The sequence below is a fragment of the Gopherus evgoodei genome, chromosome 16 (genome assembly GCF_007399415.2).
Source record: "Gopherus evgoodei ecotype Sinaloan lineage chromosome 16, rGopEvg1_v1.p, whole genome shotgun sequence".
In the NCBI taxonomy this organism is placed as follows: Eukaryota; Metazoa; Chordata; order Testudines; family Testudinidae; genus Gopherus; species Gopherus evgoodei.
This window is the reverse complement of record NC_044337.1, coordinates 7603837-7622871: the sequence shown is the minus strand read 5'-3', so window position 1 is coordinate 7622871 and position 19035 is coordinate 7603837. Positions and strand designations below refer to the sequence as shown.

Genomic DNA, 19035 nt, shown 5'->3' with positions numbered 1-19035 from the left:
CACATCTGCACACAGTATTCAAGATGTGGGCGTACTATGGATTTATATAGAGGTAATATGATATTTTCTGTCTTATTATCTATCTCTTTCTTAACGACGCCCAACATTCTGTTTGCTTTTTTGACGGCTACTGCACATTGAACAGATGTTTTCAGAGAACCATCCATGATGACTCCAAGATCTTTCTTGAATGGTAACAGCTAATTTAGACATCATCAATTTTATACGCATAGTTGGGATTGTGTTTTCCAATGTGCATTACCTTGCATTTATCAACATTGAATTTCATCTGCCATTTTGTTGCCCAGTCACCCAATTTTATGAGATCCCCTTTGTAACTCTGCATTGGACTTAACTAACTTGAGAAGTTTTGTATCATCTGCAAATTTTGCCACCTCACTGTTACCCCTTTTCCAGATCATTTATGAATATGTTGAACAGTACTGGTCCCTGTACAGACCGCTACAGGACATGACTATTTACCTCTCTCCATTCTGAAAACTGACCATTTATTCCTATCCTTTGTTTTCTCTCTCTTAACCAGGTTTCAGAATAGCAGCCGTGTTAGTCTGTATCTGCAAAAAGAACAGGAGTACTTATCACACCTTAGAGACTAACAAATTTATTTGAGCATAAGCTTTCATGGGCTACAGCCCACTTCATCGGATGCATAGACTGGAACATACAGCAAGAAGATATTCAAACATACAGAGAACCTGAAAAGGTGGAAGTAGCCATACTGACTGTTAGAGGCCAATCAATTGAGATGAGCTATCATTAGCAGGAGAAAAAAAAACTTTTTTTGCTGTATGTTCCATTGTATGCATCCGATGAAGTGGGCTGTAGCCCATGAAAGCTTATCCTCAAATAAATTTGTTAGTCTCTAAGATGCCACAAGTACTCCTGTTCTTTTTATCTCTTAACCAGTTACCAATCCATGAGACGACCTTCCCTCTTACCCCAGGACACCTTGCTTTGCTTAAGAACCTTTGGTGAGGGACCTTGTCAAAGGCTTTCTGAAAATCTAAGTACACTATATCCACTGGATCACCCTTGTCCACATGCTTGTTGACCCCCTCAAAGAATTCTAGTAGATTGGTGAGGCGTGATTTCCCTTTACAAAAACCATATTGACTCTTCCTCAACAAATTACGTTCATCGATGTATCTGATAATTGTCTTCTTTACTATAGTTTCAACCAGTTTTCCTGGTACTGAAATTAAGCTGATCAGCCTCCACCTTGCAGTTTCCATTCACTGTCAATTAGCTAATCCAGCTGCATTTACGGCAGCAGTCACTCCTCATACTGTGGGTGGGCACTGTCCGTACTGAACACACGACTGCCTAGGCTTACACAATCCAAAGGCTTCCTCCATCGGGGGTAGCAGCTGGACCCATCGTCGCTGCGTCTGTGAGAGAGAGGGCTAATTCTCATTAGCAGGTGAAAGTATCCTTAACCAAATAGAGGATGATATTTGACACTAATAATTTCGGAGGCTGGTAAATTTCTCATTGTGCAGCAGGGATGAAAAGGAGAAGGCTATTATAGATGTGTCCCATTTCTGCTGCAGATGGGCTCGCCCATTACAGATAGCATGTTCTGGTATCCACACACAACCCACTATACCCCCACTATACACATGAGCCTCAGTGCAAATGGCATAAGCTACACTGGTTCCTTAATGCAACTCCTGTGTTTGCTGCTGCTCTGTTCCCTGCCAGATCTCTCAGCATTCAGAACATTTAGCTAATCAGAGTTACTTCAGTGACAATAACTTAGGCCTAGGTGAACATGGGAGGCCCTGAGGACACCTTCCCCCAGACAACAGAGGAAAGCGGGAGCTCTCCGATAGGACTGATTACTCTTGCTTTCTTTCCCTTTGGCATCCATGCCCTGCAGGGAGGTTGGGGGTGCTTTTGAGCAAGAGGAGGTTGCACGGAAGCCTCGTCTCAGAAAATTTAGCGATCGCACGTTTCTTAGCTCCTTCGAGCTTCTGACATTGTATCCTGCCCACTCCTTATTACCTGCAACTGGCTGCACCATGAAGTCACCAGCCTCTAGTGGGGTTTGCCAATGGGTATGTCTATGCTGCAATTGCAGGTGTGATTGCAGCTCAGGTAGGCACTGCCAAGAGAACTGTAATCTAGCTAGCATGGCTAAAAATATCAGTGAAGATGCAGCGATGTAGGCAGTACCAACCCACCTAGACCTCTGTGTCCCAAGCCCTCGCATCTTCACTTCTATTGTTAGCCGTACTAGCTAGATCTAACCTAGTGCAGGTCTGGTTACCAGAGCTGCAGTGACATATCCGACTGCAGTGCAGAGATACCCTATGCATCTGAAACCTCTGTCCGTCCTCTGGCTCTCAACAGCGTGAATCATGCTGAATCCCAGGCCCCACAAGAAAGCACTGCAGCTTCAGATTAATGAGCCTGACATCAACACACCGGCAGGTGGGCAGGTATCTATCTTCTCACCTGGTAGCTATTCCTATGACAAGGGCTCTATCAAATTCACAGCCAAGAAAAACATGTCACGGACCTTGAAATCTGGTCTTTTGTGTGCTTTAATCCTCTACTTTACAGAGTCCATGGGGGACACCAGCTTTTCTCAAGTTGGGTGTCCTAACCCAAAAGGGAGTTGCAAGGTCATAAGGTTATTTTAGGGGGGTCGTGGTATTGCCACCCTTACTTTTCCGCTGCCTTCAGGGCTGGGCAGCCAGAGAGTAGTGGCTGTTGACTGAGCACCCAGCTCTGAAGGCAGCACCTCACCAGCAGCAGTGCAAAAGTAAGGGTGGCAATACCAGAGCATGCCACGCTTACTTCTGTGCCACTGCTAGTCGTGGTTCTGCCTTCAGAGCTAGGCGCCCGGCCAGCAGCTGCCACTCTCCATCTGCCCAGCTACTGAAGGCAGCGTCACCACTAGTGGGCGCTGGTGCCCTCTGCAATCTGGATTCATGGTACCCCACTTTCAAATAGCGCAAATTCTACCTGTTGGACAGAACAGAGAATGCAGCTTAAAAAAAAACCAAGTCACCCTGGAAACTTGACGTGTGGCCAAGGTGAAAAAAATAAAACCTTTACTTGTCCTTTTTCCTCCTCCTTTGTGGCTTCATTAAAAGCCACATTTTTGCCAAGTGATTTCTTTTCCCTTTGGCCGCCCATGCTTTTGCTGGCTAAACAGTTTTTATTCGTCAGCATGTTCATTAAGAGCAACGAGAGCTACTACACACACACACACACGAGCGAGAGATATCGAACCCACCATAAATCCCTTCAGCCAGTGACACTGCAGACAGGCTCACATAAATATCAAGTGCAAATAAGCCCTCATTTATTGAGGCCGATACTGGTGCCTAACATTTATGGATTTGGGCTGGCAGTTAAAATCACATCTAATTGACGATAGATGGCAGGATGGTAGGTGCGTTCTGAGAAAACAGTGATTTCAAAGCCACTTCCTTGGATCCCTGTGGGGTTTGCCGGCTTATTCCACAGCTAAGGCAGAGTAGGTGAGACATGCAAGCACAGGGAGATAACCTCAGGGTGAAAACCGCCCCCGGGCAAAATGCCAGCAAAAGCCATTCAAACCCTAAACGGAGAACATAAGTACTGCCTCGACTTGTATTGGCCTGTGCACAGAGATTAATCTCACAAACAGAAACTACCTATCTTAGCTACTTATCAGACACCACCACTATAGTATCTGAGGATATGGCTACACTTACAGTTGTACAGTGCTGGGAGTTACAGCCGTCTTCGTACAGCTGTGTAGGGAAAGTGCTGCAGTGTGGCCACACTGATAGCTACCAGCGCTGCAGTGTGGCCACATTTGCAGCATTTGCAGCGCTGTTGGAAGTGGTGCATTGTGGGCAGCTATCCCAGCATTCAAGTGGCTGCAACGTGCTATTCAAAAGAGGGGGGTGAAGGGGAACGTGGGGGGGAGAGAGAGAGAGTGGGGTTTTGCATCTGTGAGCTCCCTGCTGCAAGTTCTAAGGACTGGAACATACACATCACCAACCTGCAATCAATTTAAAAGTTTCGAGCCCTTCCCCCACCCCTCTTATTCACTAAATGCAAATTATGCACTCCTAAATAGCCTTCAGACCACATAAGCAGCTGCTCAACACGGACTCCCTCCTCCCCCTCTGCCGTGTGACTTCTCTCTTCAAGCAAACAGCTGTGAACCTTCCAAAGCAATTCCCCTGCCTGCCTCCACTCGCTCGCTCGCTGGAGCAAACAGCAGCTGCGTTTGTTTTTTAGATAAGCAGCTCGGGGGAGCTCGGAGTTCAGCCATTCTTCCAGTTTGTTGTGAGCAGGCATTCTGGGATACCTCCTAATACCCTGGAGGCCAATAACAGCGCTTTTGGTGGCCACACTTGATGAGCAGTGCTGCATCACCAGCGCTGCAATCGTTACACCCCAAGCAGACCAGGTGTACAGCCAGCGCTGCAGCCAGGGAGTTGCAGCGCTGGCTGTGCCTTGCAGGTGTGGACAGTTACTAAGTTGCAGTGCTGTAAACCCATCACCAGCGCTGCAACTCTCCAGTGTAGCCAAGCCCTGAGATTCTCAGTCTTTAATGTGTGATCTCAACACCCCTCCAAGGCAGGTTTGTGTTATTATACACACCCTTCTACAGAGAGACTAAGTGGTTTGCCCACCGGTCACTTCAGATGTTTGTGGGGGAGAAGGAATTGAACACGGGTCTTCTAGAGCACAAGAAAGTTCGCTAACCACTGACTCATCCTTCCATTAAGTAACCAACAGTGAATCCTATCTATGAGAGTGAGGGCTGCATTACTTCATCTTATTTATTTTTCTCCTGCTTTTTGCTCCATATCAAGCTTCAAGCCACTTCTACCTTCTTTCGAGGGTAGTTTTTCTTTTCTCTCAGCTAAAAATCTGACGGCTCTCGTAGCCTAGGCTGGTCGTGCTCAAATCCTCCCTGACAGACATCCCAGCAACACCCGCAGACTCTAGGACTCACAGTTTGGTTTAGTGATGGACAAACCTCAAACAATGCATCTTTGAGGTTCATCTGAAAGAAGTATCCAAAAGTCTGGAGATGCTTATCTGAGCTATCAAAACATAACTGGGTCTAAAGTCTCATGAGCACATATTCTCTCCCCAAATTCCGGGACTTCCGCCTTCCTTGGGCTGGAAATAGAGTGAGAACAAATTTTCTCATTGTACTTTGATTCTTCCACTTCCCTTTCTAACATGAACCAGGAAATTCAGAGATACAGGGAGAAATGAAAAATAGGACCAAGTCAATCAAAAGCCATTCTCAAGCCTGCTAAAGGTTGGGTTCAAATTAGGCTCAAGTTTTGAGTCAATTCTGATTTTTTTTGAACCACAAAGCACATATTAGCATAGCAGTTTAGCTCTAGTAGTTCACAGATATGAAATATCCATTGGCCACTGGTATTAGAGAGGAGAAACATATGTTTCACTTTCAAAAAATATTACAATCTCTCCTTATTGAGAGAGAGAGAGAGAAATTTGAAATTGTGTGCGTTCTGCAGGACGTTCCAGATCTCGCAAGGTAAATTCCCTCTAATTGCTTTGAGTGCCTGTAAAAAAAAGTTCCTACATGAAATCCTGGCCCTACTGAAATCAATGGCAAAACTCACAGAGACTTCAATGGGGCCAGGATTTCACCCAGGAAAATACTAAGCTCCAGGACTTGCACATCTCAGTTCTCCTCCAACTCAATGTTGCTGTTTATTTCCTGCTAAGTGTAGCATAGCGATTTCTCAACCTGAAGCTCGTGGGCAGGTGGCAGAAGAGTTGCAACCACCTGGCCTTTGCAAAATGAGAGTGGGGTCTGGCTAGATCCTGGAAAGAGGGGAGGTTGCATCAGCACCTAGCATGGAGGAAGGAGTCCTAGTATGGAAGAGAGCAAGAACCACTGACGTTGCACAAGAGAAGGAGACAAACAGAAATGACTCTCCTTCTCCTGGTGGAAAACATACACCATAGAATCATAGAATTGTAGCACTAGAAGATACCTTGAGAGGTCACCTCGTCCAGTCCCCTGCACTCATGGCAGGACTAAGTATTATCTAGACCATCCCTGACTGGTGTTTGTCTAACCTCCCCAAGCAATTTATTCCAGTGCTTAACCACCCTGACAGTTAGGAATTTTTTCCTAATGTCCAGCCTAAATCTCCCTTGCTTCAATTTAAGCCCATTGCTTCTTGTCCCATCCTCAAAGGTTAAGAACAATTCTTCTCCCACCTCCTTAGAATCATAGAATATTTGGGTTGGAAGGGACCTCAGTAGGTCATCTAGTCCAACCCCCTGCTCAAACCAGGACCAATCCCCAACTAAATCAAACCCTTGTAACAACCTTTTACATACCTGAAAACTGTTGTGTCCTCCCTCAGTCTTCTCTTCTCCACACTAAACAAATCCAATTTTTTCAATCTAGGTCATGTTTTCTAGACTTTTGATCATTTTTGTTGCTCTTCTCCGGACTTTCTCCAATTTGTCCACATCTTCCCTGAAATGTGGTGCCCAAAACGGGACACAGTACTCCAGTTGAGGCCTAATCAGCACAGAGGAGAGCTTCATAGAATCATACACTTTAAGGTCAGAAGGGACCACTATGATCATCCAGTCTGACGTCCTGCACAATGCAGGCCACAGAATCTCACCCACCCTCTCCTGTATCAAACCTGTGTCTGAGCCATTGAAGTCCTCAAATCATGGTTTAAAGACTTCAAGGTGCAGAGAACCTTCCAGCAGGTGACTCCTGCTAACACATCCCAGAACGATGTTTGCTTTTTCTGCAGCAGTGTTACACATACTTAACTTGTGATCTACTATGACCCCCAATCCCTTTCTGCAGTACTCTTTTCTAGGCAGTCATTTTCCATTTTGTATGGAAAAGTACTATAGAATTTGATAGGGAGGAAGGAAATAGGATTCTGTAGAAAAGTAATTGAGTGCTTTAAACCCCACAGTATTTAGTAGAAGATGACATCTCTTTGAATAGTAGGTTCTTTTAAAATATCCTATAGAATTTTATGGCAGGGACAGAATGCTCTATTGTACTCTCCAGAATGGTTCAAAAATTTGACAGAAAGATTACTAGATGGAGGTTTTGAATCAAGGTTGGATTTTTTTTCTAAACAATTTGTTCTAGGAATTATTTTGGGGCAGTTCTCTGGCCTGTGTTGTACAGGTGGTCAGACTAGATGATCACTAGATGGTCCCTTCTGGCATTTCAATCTGTGAATTCACTATGGACCATTAAGTGCTGCAGGACTTTTCTATGAGAGCCTATATTGAGCCCACAAGCTCATTTCATATGGAGGCCACTGAACATACAGTAAAAAAGTCCCACATAATGTCTGTGTGCCATACCATATTATATTTGTGACATGGAGTAGAAGACAATGACCTCTTGAGGTCCCTTCCACCCTACATTTCTATGATTCTATACCATACACATTTTAAAGAGGTAAAGAACTGTACCCAAGGATATTGTAACTAATTCTAGAACTAGGGGTGGAGAAAGACCTGATAAGAACAATCCTGCATGAGCAGGATGACCTGAGTACTTTGTCTAGTCTAGTTTGAAACAACTCCAGCAATAGAGCTCCTGTGTTTCTCAGGGGACACTATTCTACTGTCTACTGAACCTCACGGCTAAGAAGTTTTTTTCCCCGATGTTCAACCTTAGTTTTCCTTTCCCCAGTCTCATCGCATTGTTCTTATTTGCATCTCCTTCATCCTTCTTTGGTTTCCTTCTGGGCTCTCAGAATAATCCACTTATAGCAAAACAATATCCTCTTCTGTCTTGGGGAGTAATTTATTCAACCTAGTTCAGCTCCCCGAAGTGAGGTCCTTCTCACCCACCCCCCTAGGTTCAGGGTTTCACAGCCCTCCTTCTGGGGCTGAGAGAGTCCTGACCTCCTCCGCCAGCCCACAAACTAACCCTTCAAGGTTTCACAGCCCTCCTTCTGGGAACCATGGGCTAGCCGACTTCCTCCTCCTTGATAGGGCTTGGAGCATCCTTTTGAGATTCTCCCACTCAGTCATCTCACCACCACCACAATCCTCTTCAGGTGGATCTAATAACCTCGAACCTTTATCTGGGCCAGCTGAAAGGGGGGGGGGGACTTTGCCCTGACACTCGACAAGGCTCCTTGTCCCAGTCCCTTAAAGGAACAGTGGTTTTGGTTTCGCCCTCACCTTCCCTCTGCCAGACAAACTATAACCCAGGACTGCTTCACTTCCTTCCCTGGATACATGGAACTGGATAACTGTTGTCTCAAACTACCACCCGTCTGGTCTTATAGGGTCAGTATCCCATTACAATCCCCCTTTTACAGATGGGGAAACCAAGGCAGAGATAAAAGAGTTTGCCCCAAGACAAACAATTATTTGGGAGCAGAAACCAGCGCCCCTGCTGTGTACTCACTCCTCTATGCTACGCTTCAATAGAAATTAAACCTCAGTCCACAGGATCAAATTTAGGTCCCCCGCAACTCACTTTCCATAGAAGAGACCTTGAAAAGCAAGGCCTTGTCCGCCCTGCATACTGTCTCCTGTGCTGCCCCTCATACTTGGAAGGAGCTCCCTCTAAACATGTGCACTCCCTGTAAACACTGGCACAACTCTCTCATTCTCCTTAAAACTTTCCTTCATTGTGGTGCCAACAAAAAGCTTGACAACAGTGAGGCTGCTGGTGCGGCAAGATCACTGTCCATCATGCTGACCAATATTGTCTCAAAATGTTCCCTCATGGTCCCCCCGATCTGCCTCCCTGTATCCACCCCACTGTCTTGTCTTATTCTTACACTGTAAGCTCTTTGGGCAGGGGCCATCTTCTTAGCTGGCATTTGTACAGGGCCTAGCTCAGTGGGGTCCGTTGGCCGTGACTAGGACTCCTGGGTGCTACGCTGGGTAATAATTTTATTCTAAAGATTCTATGGAACATTTAGCAAGAATAGAAGTTTGCTCTGATGTCCTTGGCCAAAACTCTCCATCCCTCATTGTTTGCTGGTTGGTTTCCAATCCCCACCCCACATGAGGCTGTACTTCAGCGGTGCTGTATGGCGTGCACCCGTATATAATTTGTAAAGCACTTCAGGATGAAAGGAGCCATGTAAATTATTATAAACACTTCTTGGCAGTTATCTTAATCCACTTGAGCAATCATTTAGCCAAGCTATACATACTAAGTTCTTTTAATCTTCAGTCCCTCCAGCCTCTTAATTCTTGTTCTCCAAGCTTCCTCCAATGTAATGATGTGTATCTAGTATCAAGGTGCCCAGAACAGTAGGCAGTATTCTACTGGGAGATACAGTCACATCTGTGCTTTACAGAGAAAAGTTATGACTTGCAGAGTCTAGGGAACAATGTTATTTTGTATTTCAGCAGGCTACTCTCACAGTAAGGATGTGTAAAGGTTTCAGAATCTGGCCATATGTTCTGGCCACAGGAATCTCTGTGGTCCCATCTGTACTCTATCTTCTTCCCACAATTGTTCTCAATCTTCTATCTAATGTGACCCTGTGCTACAACAGAGAAAAGTTTCAGGTCCATCTTCTCAATGAGCCACAAAGAAAAGGCGGTGGGCTGTGACAAAGGAAACTGGTTCCCGAGTCCATGTTGAGAACACATGTTCTGCCACGATGGGGAAAATGGTTACGGCATGTTAGTCTTCCAAGACATTTAAAACAGTGTAATGGTAGTGTAGATGGGCTCAGTCTATGCTTTAATCATGTTCTCAGATTATGCTGAGGCCCTGGGGTTCTCTCAGTATGAGAGAATTTTGGCTCTGCTCTTTGCGGGAGAAAAGATGGTTCCCTGTCATTAGCACAAGACAAAGGGACTGTTTCTAAATCATTGGTTGCTCTCTAAACTCACAGCAGCTTTCTGGTTGGGTGCAGGTCACAGCTGGTGAGCCTACAGTATGCAGAAGGGCTTGTTTGGAGCGATTACTCTGCTGTTATTGTGCTCTTGTTTCAGAAATGAGCTTCCCTCAGCTTATTCTTAAAGCATTTTACCTGATTGATGCTTTAATCTCTTTGCCTCAAGCATAAATCACTTTCCACATAAAGTCTTGCTAGAAAGCTTTCACTGACTCCAATTAAAGGGAAACTCCCATAAAAGCATAACTGGTAGATGAGTGAGGCAAAGAGGGATGGACATTTTTGCAGTCCATGAAAACCTGAGATCCACCTCCTTGCCTATATAACTCCTCCATTTATCATCATGGAGAGGGGTTTAAGGATTTCCAAGACAATCTTATCTATCACGAAGTCCTGCCTTCTGCCTGCTGCGTTACTCCCGAATAACCTGTGGGAGGGTCATGTCCGTATCAGATGTGAAGTCAGCATAATCCTTCAGAAACACTTACACAGTCCACAGAATGATCGCTGCTACTAAAAATACCCTTTGTGAAAGAGCTGAGTCCAACTGGCAAACCAGACCCAAAGTGCCCTCCTTGGCTGGCGAAGTTTGTGCCTGGATTTGATCTCTGCAGGTCAGCTATCTCCAGAACAGGAAGAATCAGATCCAACCCCCATCCCCTCCCCCGCAAACTTTGGGGAATTTCAGGTCCAAATCCCAATGCTACAGCTCAGGCCCATCTTCCCAATGGGCTGAATCACAGCACTAAGCCTAAACAGGCCAGAACTCTGGGGTTTAGTTGCCAGCCTAGACCTGAGCTCCAGGGCTTGGGCTCTGACAACAGGACCACTCAGGATTGGTTATTTCCATCAGCCCAAAGTTGCTTTTGGGGGGAAACCACTCCTATTCCCTGGTGCCGTTAATGAGGAACTGGCTAAGCAGCTAGGATGCGAGCTCTGCTCTTCTGAGTTTATAAGTGACCCTAACAATGACTTACATAGGGAAAAAGCAGCACCTCCTTCCACTGCCCTCATGGTAGAGCGCAGCAGCAGCGCTGGTGGTAGCAGAGAAATATGAACAGCGACAGAGTGCTATTGATCCAAAGCAATCAAACCATCAAACGGCTCGTTTTTCAGGAGAAAATGGCCTCCAAGCTCATTGCAACCTCAACTTCCACATAACGGCCTTGGGCCCCAGACTGCCCAGCAGGATAACCCACTTTCAGTCCCTAGGATGGACCCCGCTCCATGGTAGCCCATTTTAACAGTGGAAAGTGAAAGGAATAGTAAACGGCCTTCCCAGCCCAAGTAAAACCAACATCTAGCAGGAGCTGGAGAGTGTTCACTCAAAGGCAGGGGAATAGGAACAGTACTGCTGGGAACTGGGAGATGACCTTTTCACTGGCTCCTGGGCAGCTGACGGCATGAGAAATCTCAGCCCTGACTTCTTGCAAAAGCATACTCCTACTTATACCTCCCTGGAGGCTCATCTCAGGATCTTACAGCACTTTGCAAATATTAATTAAGTATCACAACAAAAAGTGGATCCACGATTTTGCCAAGGTGAAAGACCTGCATCCAGGGGCTGGCAAGTTCACCTGGGGAAAGCAGAACAGGCCAGAGGGTCAGTCTCCTATCAGGACATGCTCCACCCTTTTAAAGTCCTAATCCACCCTCACCTGTCCCAGCCCAGAAACCTTCTCCTCCCTGGCAGAATGCCCCAAGAGCAAACTCCTTAACCAACAACCAGGCCCTCAATGAGTTCCAGGGGAGAGGAGAAGAGAGGGGTAGACTAGGCTTTGCAAGATAGAAGCCACATCTTACTCTGCTTTGTAAAGTGTTGGATAGATTATGGAGCTATTTACTGCAAGCAAACCAGAGAAAATATCCAGGCTTCTCCTATTTTGCATTTTAGGCACATGGGCAGGGAAGACTGGGTCACAATATGGGGCTGGCAGTCCACAGACATGGCTTCAGTCCCCGAGCTTGGACTCTGCCTTAGAGGTAGCTGTAGTCTAATGGACTGAGCATGGGGCAATGAGTCAGCATGATCTAAATTCTGCTATTGAGTCATCCTGGACAACTCATTTTCTCACCCTATACTTCATTTTCCCTCCTCTATCTAGTGAGGCTCACACCCTTTACACCCTCCCTTTGTAACGTGCTTGTAGAGCGATGGATAGAAAATGCAGTGTCCTTCTGGTTCACTTCCACACTCTAGACTCAGCCAGCACATGCAGCAAAGTCTACAGAATAGCTGGCATACAGCTGGGTTGGTTGGAGCCGCAGGCTTTGATGGGCTGGGTATTCTCTGTTGTGCACAGTCTGATAGTTGCATCACTGCACATTTGCTCTGATGAGCTAACAGTCGCTGTTGTATGTTTCTAAATGATACGCGTAGGCACAGGGGGAAACAAGAGGAAAACTACGCCATTACAAAAACAAGGAAGGAGACCTGTGGAACCCGAAAAAGTGGGGGTTTTACCCACAAAAGCTTATGTCCAAATAAATCTGTTCGTCTTTTAAGGTGCCACCAGACTCCTCATTGTATTCGTGGATACAGACTAATCCAGCTAGCCCTCTGATACTAAGCAATTACAAAACAACAAACCAGATGGTTCTTCCCTTCTCTTCTCCCTTCTCCCCCCTTTTCACTCTGCTGCTACCCTGTGAACAGCACAGCTCACTAGTAAGTGATAGGAGTGCACCATCAGAGGGATATGGGGATGAAGCTGGCAGAGGGACGGGTATAGTAACTCCTCACTTAATGTTGTGTTTATGTTCCTGAAAAATGCAACTTTAAGTGAAACAATGTTAAACGAATCCAATTTTCCCATAAGATTTAATGTAAATGCGGGAGGTTAGGTTCCAAGGAAATGTTTAGGGGGCAGACAAAAGGCATTATATACTGGACAGTACTGTACTGTAGTTGGGAAGTGCCCCTGGCTTACCCAACACAGGCACAGCCCGCTGCAGGCAAGGATGCTAGGAAACACCTTTGCTGCAGCAGCGACCACTTCCCTGGAGAAGAACAGGCTTGTACTTTGCCGGGAATTCTCCAGGCCCGCCTCTTCCTGTCCCCGCTCCACTCCAGGCCCGCCTCTTCCTGTCCCCGCTCCACTCCAGGCCCACCTCTTCCTGTCCCCGCTCCACTCCAGGCCCACCTCTTCCCACCCCCACTCCATCTCCTCTCTGGAGCATGCCACATCCCTCTCGCCCCAAAGTCCTAAGCACTGCTAAGCAGCTGTTTGGCGGCACGTAGGACTTTCTGGGATGGAGGGGGAGGAGTGGAGATGCAGCGCTGCCCCGCTCCTTCCCTGCCTTCCCAGAAAGTCCTATGCGTGATGTGCTGGGAGGGAGGGGGAGAAGCCCTGCATCTCCACTCCTCCCCCTCCCTCCCAGAAAATCCTAAACACTGCTAAACAGCTGTTTGGTGGCACTTAGGATTTTCTGGGAGGGAGGAGGAGGAGTGGAGATGCTGCATGTCCCTGCTCCTTCTCCTCCTTCCCAGAAAGTCCTCAGAGCTGCCAAACAGTGGGAGAAGTGCTGAGAGGAGGCAGAGAAGCGGAACTTGTGCTATGCTCCCTTGTAAAGTCGCTGCTCTTCCACAGAATCTTACAAGCAGGCAGCCAAAGGAAGTTATAAGGGAGCATTGCACAACTTTAAATGAACATGTTCCCTAATTGAGCAGGGATGTAACATTGAAACAACATTAAGCATGATGACATTAAATGAGGAGTTACTGTCATATGGAAACCAATAGACCGGGCTACCATCTATCTAACTCTGCTTTAGTTGAATCTAAATGGCGAGGTGACTCTTTGGCCATGATTCTAAATGGTACTTAGTCACATGCACAGAGTTAAGCATGTGAGCATTCCTGCTGAAGTCAAAGGAGTATTGGATACCATGGTGACAGGCAGATGCTTAAGGTTATACACATGCTCATTGGCTTAAAGTTACACACATGCTTAAGAACCTTCCTGAATTAGGGCTTCTAATATCATGGAAACAGGCACATCAGAAATAGGATAGAATTGTTGGAAAGAAAAACAATCCTCCATTTTTGAACTGTCCATGGTTGCATTTGTGCTCCCACAGGAATGACAGCCTCACAGCCTATGAAACATTGTCCTCAGCCATTCACGAGCCTCCCACTTGTAGGTGATGGGAAATCCACCTGACATCTAAGGCTTAACCAAGGATAAGCGGCTGGGGCTTATCGCTCCACAGATAAGATCTGCAGAGTCCGAATCATGTTTGCACAGCCAATCCTTGCTGCCCCAGATCAATGTATTGGTTTCCAATTAGGTAAATGGTACTGCAATAACTTCAAAGCAACCCTGAATCATTTCCAAGAGCCAGCTCTGCTCCCTGCATGCTAGACAAAAGGCAGGCTGGAGGAAGATGATCTAATATGCCCTTTATTGATTAATCAGTCAAAACCAGGACTCTAATGGGCTTTTCGCATGATTGTTGATTGTGGAGAGAAGAGAAAGGGTCAGTGAATGGGTCTGGGGGGACTGGTTGTGTGATGAAAGCAGCAGAGAGTGGAGGAGGGAACACAGCTGGGAAATGAGGCCTTCCCTCCACCTCGTGGTTGCAGACTTCTGCGACCAATCTAAATGGGCCAGCGATCGTCAAGAAATGAAGACTTGTGCAATGAAGAGAGAAGGGAATAAATGGGATGTATTGGCTTCCACTAAAGCAGAATTGCACCTTACAGCTCACCGTGCTTGCTGCTAACCATGGTGTCCTGCTGTCATAGAAATATCCAGAGGGAAAGGGTCCCGTAGCCCAGAATTCAATGGGTTTTAAAACACTGAGCACAACTAAAGTCTTCTCATAGGTCACAGGCTGTGCCCCTTCCAATAATGCTCAGTAAATGCAATCGTCTGACTCTTTTCCTTATGTCTAAATTACATTCCGCGATAAGCAATAAAGCTCATTAGACCTGTAAAGCAGGAGGTTACAGCACTTCTGGAGAGGTTCTAAGTCACATCACTTTTGGCCTCGTGCTTTATAGCACTACTCAAGGCACCCTATAAACGTCTCTCTGCCCTGAAGCATGCTGCTGCATTGGCTATTATCACACAAAGCCCTCATTTAAGTACAAAACATTTTGGTGTCACTGGCACTCATGAGCATGTTCTACAAGCAGCGGGTTCTACTCCCTTGTGCCGAGTGCAGTCACTTACATGGCACAAAGAGGGTGCCAAACCGCTGGAAAATACTCACCGATCTAAACTGGAGCTTTTTGGACCCACTTTGCATACATGTAAATGACTAAGCAAAGTGCAAGGCAATGAAGGTTCAGACCCAACAGACCACATTCATCCTGGGTGCAGGTCTGCCCCAGTCAGTGGAGATACGGCAGGTAAGAATGCAGCTTGCAAAACGCTTCCCGAATAACCCAAACCAGCACTCCATTTGAGACCATCATCTCCCTATGTTCCTTCTAGCACGTTACAATACACAGCACTAGGTGTGAACCTAGGCTGTAGGGAAAGCCCCTAGATACAAGAGGCGAATGTGAAGGAGTCACTGATTGTGCCACTTCTATTCGGCCTTTGATGAAATATATTCTGTAAGAAATAGTGAGGATGGACTCAACACTTGGAATTCCTACAACAGGATAAACCCATTTGGTATGAAACTGCATCGGTATCTTGCAATGTAACCTGATGACATTTTGGCACGGTATCATCATGCTGCATCAAAAGTCACTACATAGGTATGCAGATACAAGGAATGCTGCCTCAAAGTGCCATCTCTCTGGACTGCAATAATGATTTGTGGGACCTGTAAAGATTATAAGGCATCAAGGAATGTCCTACAAAGCACAATGCTCGCAGGCCACAGGCCTGCCTTAAGAAAACTGAGACAGTCCCAAAAAAGCCTGGGCTGGGGGCAATTGATGGAAAAACACCAACCAGCTGATGTGTTTTGCAGTTCAAGGCAGAATTTGAATCCTATCACAGTAAGAATGAACCACTGACATGTTCCTCCTCATTTTGTTCTCCATACTGGGAATCTGTGTGACGCCTGCCCCCGCAGTGGAATAGAAAAATGCAATTCACACATCGCCCGGAGAACTCTATGGATATTATCTGTGATACTCACATTGTAGAGGATGTCAGTCCAGCCCTCCATGGTGATGCACTGGAAGACAGTTAGCACAGCAAACAGAATATTGTCAAAGTTGGTGATTCCATAGTTGGGGCCTGGCCAGTATTTCCTGCATGTGGTTCCATTCTCACATTGCCTGGCCGGGGGATCCTCTCCACAAGGAAAATCTCCCACCTCCTCACCTACAGAGACAAGAGGGGTAGGGGGAGCGAAACACAGTTACTGATCAAAATATATCACATATTCACTGAAAATCACACACTAATGTGTGGGCCTGTCTTAGACTTTTGCTTGGCTTTCATCAAAACAAAAAGCGTCTTTTCCATAAACTCAGAACAGCCCACTGTGCCATATTACTAATGCTGTGTCGAGGTGAGCCATGACATTTCCACTCATACACCATGAGCTCACCAGCTTTTTGAATTACTGCTCTTTGCTTCTTGGTTTCCATAAGGATCTCAAGTGACTGTTTCATTTGGGGACTAGGAACAAGGCCAGGCATGAAACCCCCTAACTCCCCAGATCCCCAGCCCTACTACTGTTGCAGGGACGCAGCTCCTTGAGGAGGTTCATATTTCCACCCTGAAGTCAATGCTCAGAGCAAATGGACCTGAGCTTTTTAATGCACCTCTTCTGAGATTAGGCATTTAGGTTTAAAAGGCTGGGTTGAATAGATTAGTGGGCTACTTTGCTTTCCCTGCACACAAGGGATTCCAGATACAGGAAACCTCGCTCGCTGCCTTTTCAGAAGTGCCATTGCTCCATTTCCGATCGGAGGGAGCGAGTGAGGAGGGGAGGAGAGGGAACTGGGTAGAATCAATTTCTGTAATTCATCTGCAGATGAACACATTAACCACAGAGCAGAGAGCGGCGTGGCGCCCTTTAACAGAGACTTCTTTATATGCTGGTAAGGTGGAGGCTTTAAGGAGGCCGTAACCTTCATTCTGGAGCTGGCCCTGCTTCCCTCCTGTTGAGATGCCAGATGCCATGACGTATGGTACTCACAAGCTTCTGGCTGGGCTCCCAGGTCCATACTTGAGTGCTACTTCAAGAGCAGTGCTAAGCTGGGTATCTTACATCACAAGCCACACACAGGGCTCAGCCTTCCGCTTGGCCTAGAGATCTGTCAGTCATAACAACATCATCGTGATGTTGCTCACCAAGATGGCTCCCAAGTGACCATGGATGGGATTGTGGCTTTTTTTTTAAAAAAGAAGCTACAAACATTAAATGGAAAAAACCCCAGCAATTACCTAACACTTTCCCTCTTTTGCCCCACCCACCGAACCCGTCATGTCAGTGAGGAAAAGGCTGAGAATTCTAAGTGGTGCTCTGCCAAGGGCATAAAGAAGAATACTACGTGACGCTTAGACCAACACCTGGTCACTTGAACCTTCTGTTCCCTGGGCCCCCTGGTTCTCACCTCTCCCCATCTCCAATCTACTGCAAAACACCACCACTCTGGCCATCTTCTTTAGCCAGGGCTCTTCCCTCCTCACGCTCACTCGTTGGCAGTCTCCTAGTGTAATCCACCAGTGTAGACATGCTACAGGTCTCCTTCCATTCCAATCCACCTAAGATGTGAGTTGTTACAGCTCCCCTTTAGGCCATGCTGGCTCTTTAGCCACTCATGATTTCCACTCTGGAGGTTCCCAGTTCAAGCCCCAGTGCGTCAGCCCAGACGACGGCTGTCTCACTACCACCTCAGATCATCCTCCTCACCTGCGAGGCCCCAAACAGTCTGACTCCTGTCTTTGTCTCTGCTCCCATATCCTTGCAACTGTCTGTCATCTCACATCTCTCCAATTCCATCCGCTTAGTCACTCTGGAGAGCTAGGGCCAGACTGTCCGCTGCCCTGACCCCATGCTGCCACTTGCACACCAGTCATTCCCAGGTGGATTCAGGAGTTTTTCACACTCCGTTTGCAATGGCATAAATGACTCCACACGGCATAAGGGAATGGAGAAACCGGCCCCTGAAACCTCAGCCACATTTCTAATACGTGAGCTGCAGGGTAAGCTCGGGCAAGTTACTTCCCTTCTCTGTGCCTCTATTTCCCCAGCTAGAAAATGGGGGTAAAATAGGAACAATCCTAGCTGTTATCTAGCACTTCTCATCGGGAGATCCCCAAGCACCTTACCCAGAAGGTCAGTATCATTACTCCCATTGTACAGATGGGGAAACAGACACAAAGGGAAGTGATTTGCTGAGGTCAGCCAATCACACACTGACAGAGCAGGGAACAAGAAATCATGTCTCCTGAGTCCCAGTCCAGTGCTCTAACCACCAGAGAACATTGCCTCCCATGCTGCTGCTCAGTGGCCTTGTGCCTGTGTTCGATGGAAGTGATTTCTGAGCCCAGAACAGAACTGAAAGCACCACATCATTCAGTGGCCAGGCAGCCTTTTTAAACCTATTTAAATAGCTACCCAGCTCACTGGGGGGTTGTAAGGATCATTTAACTAATAGTTGTAAAGCTCTTTGAAAAGGCAAAGCTCTATAGAACTGCTTACACTGCCATCTCCGCTTGGGAAAGATCTTCCACTCTCTGTCCAGCAATATTGTTGTTATTACCCATTTGAATTGTGATCACATCTCTGAGCCCTAGTCCTGGACCAGAACCCCACTGGGCTGTTGTACAAACACAGAACGAAAAGACAGGCAGCCCCTTCTTCCCCCCCACCCAAGAGCTGTTCATTTAGAAAGCCCTCTTCCCCTTCTACAAATCCTTTCTTGAAATCCATTTCTTCCGGGAATCTTCTTGCTTTCCTTTGGAGTTAGCTCTTTGTAAATCCCTTTACCTGGACCATTGTGCCAGGTTTCGCTTACCTTACCCAGTAAGTGCCCAGGACAAGAAAAGTCTCTCACTCTGGATTTGCAAAGCCCTGTGTCAATGTAAGATACTATTGTAACAGAGTTTTTACAGAATTGCCAAGGGCCTACCAGAGCATTGGATGGGACACTCTTATTACGCTTTATATAAATCTAAATAAATAAATGCAACAGATGGTTAATGATAATCACTAAAAAGGTTTTTTG

General features: G+C 46.4%; 1 protein-coding gene across 16 annotated transcripts in view; it reads right to left on the bottom strand.

Annotated features, from left to right (window-relative positions):
• The window catches only part of CACNA1B (calcium voltage-gated channel subunit alpha1 B), a 507473-nt gene that overhangs the window by 282901 nt on the left and 205537 nt on the right, over nt 1–19035 (bottom strand). For all 16 annotated transcript variants that reach the window (XM_030535592.1, XM_030535597.1, XM_030535598.1 and 13 more), the window contains exon 6: nt 15990–16177. In XM_030535592.1, the coding sequence (XP_030391452.1) occupies nt 15990–16177 (188 nt within the window). The remainder of the gene's footprint in view (nt 1–15989; nt 16178–19035) is intronic.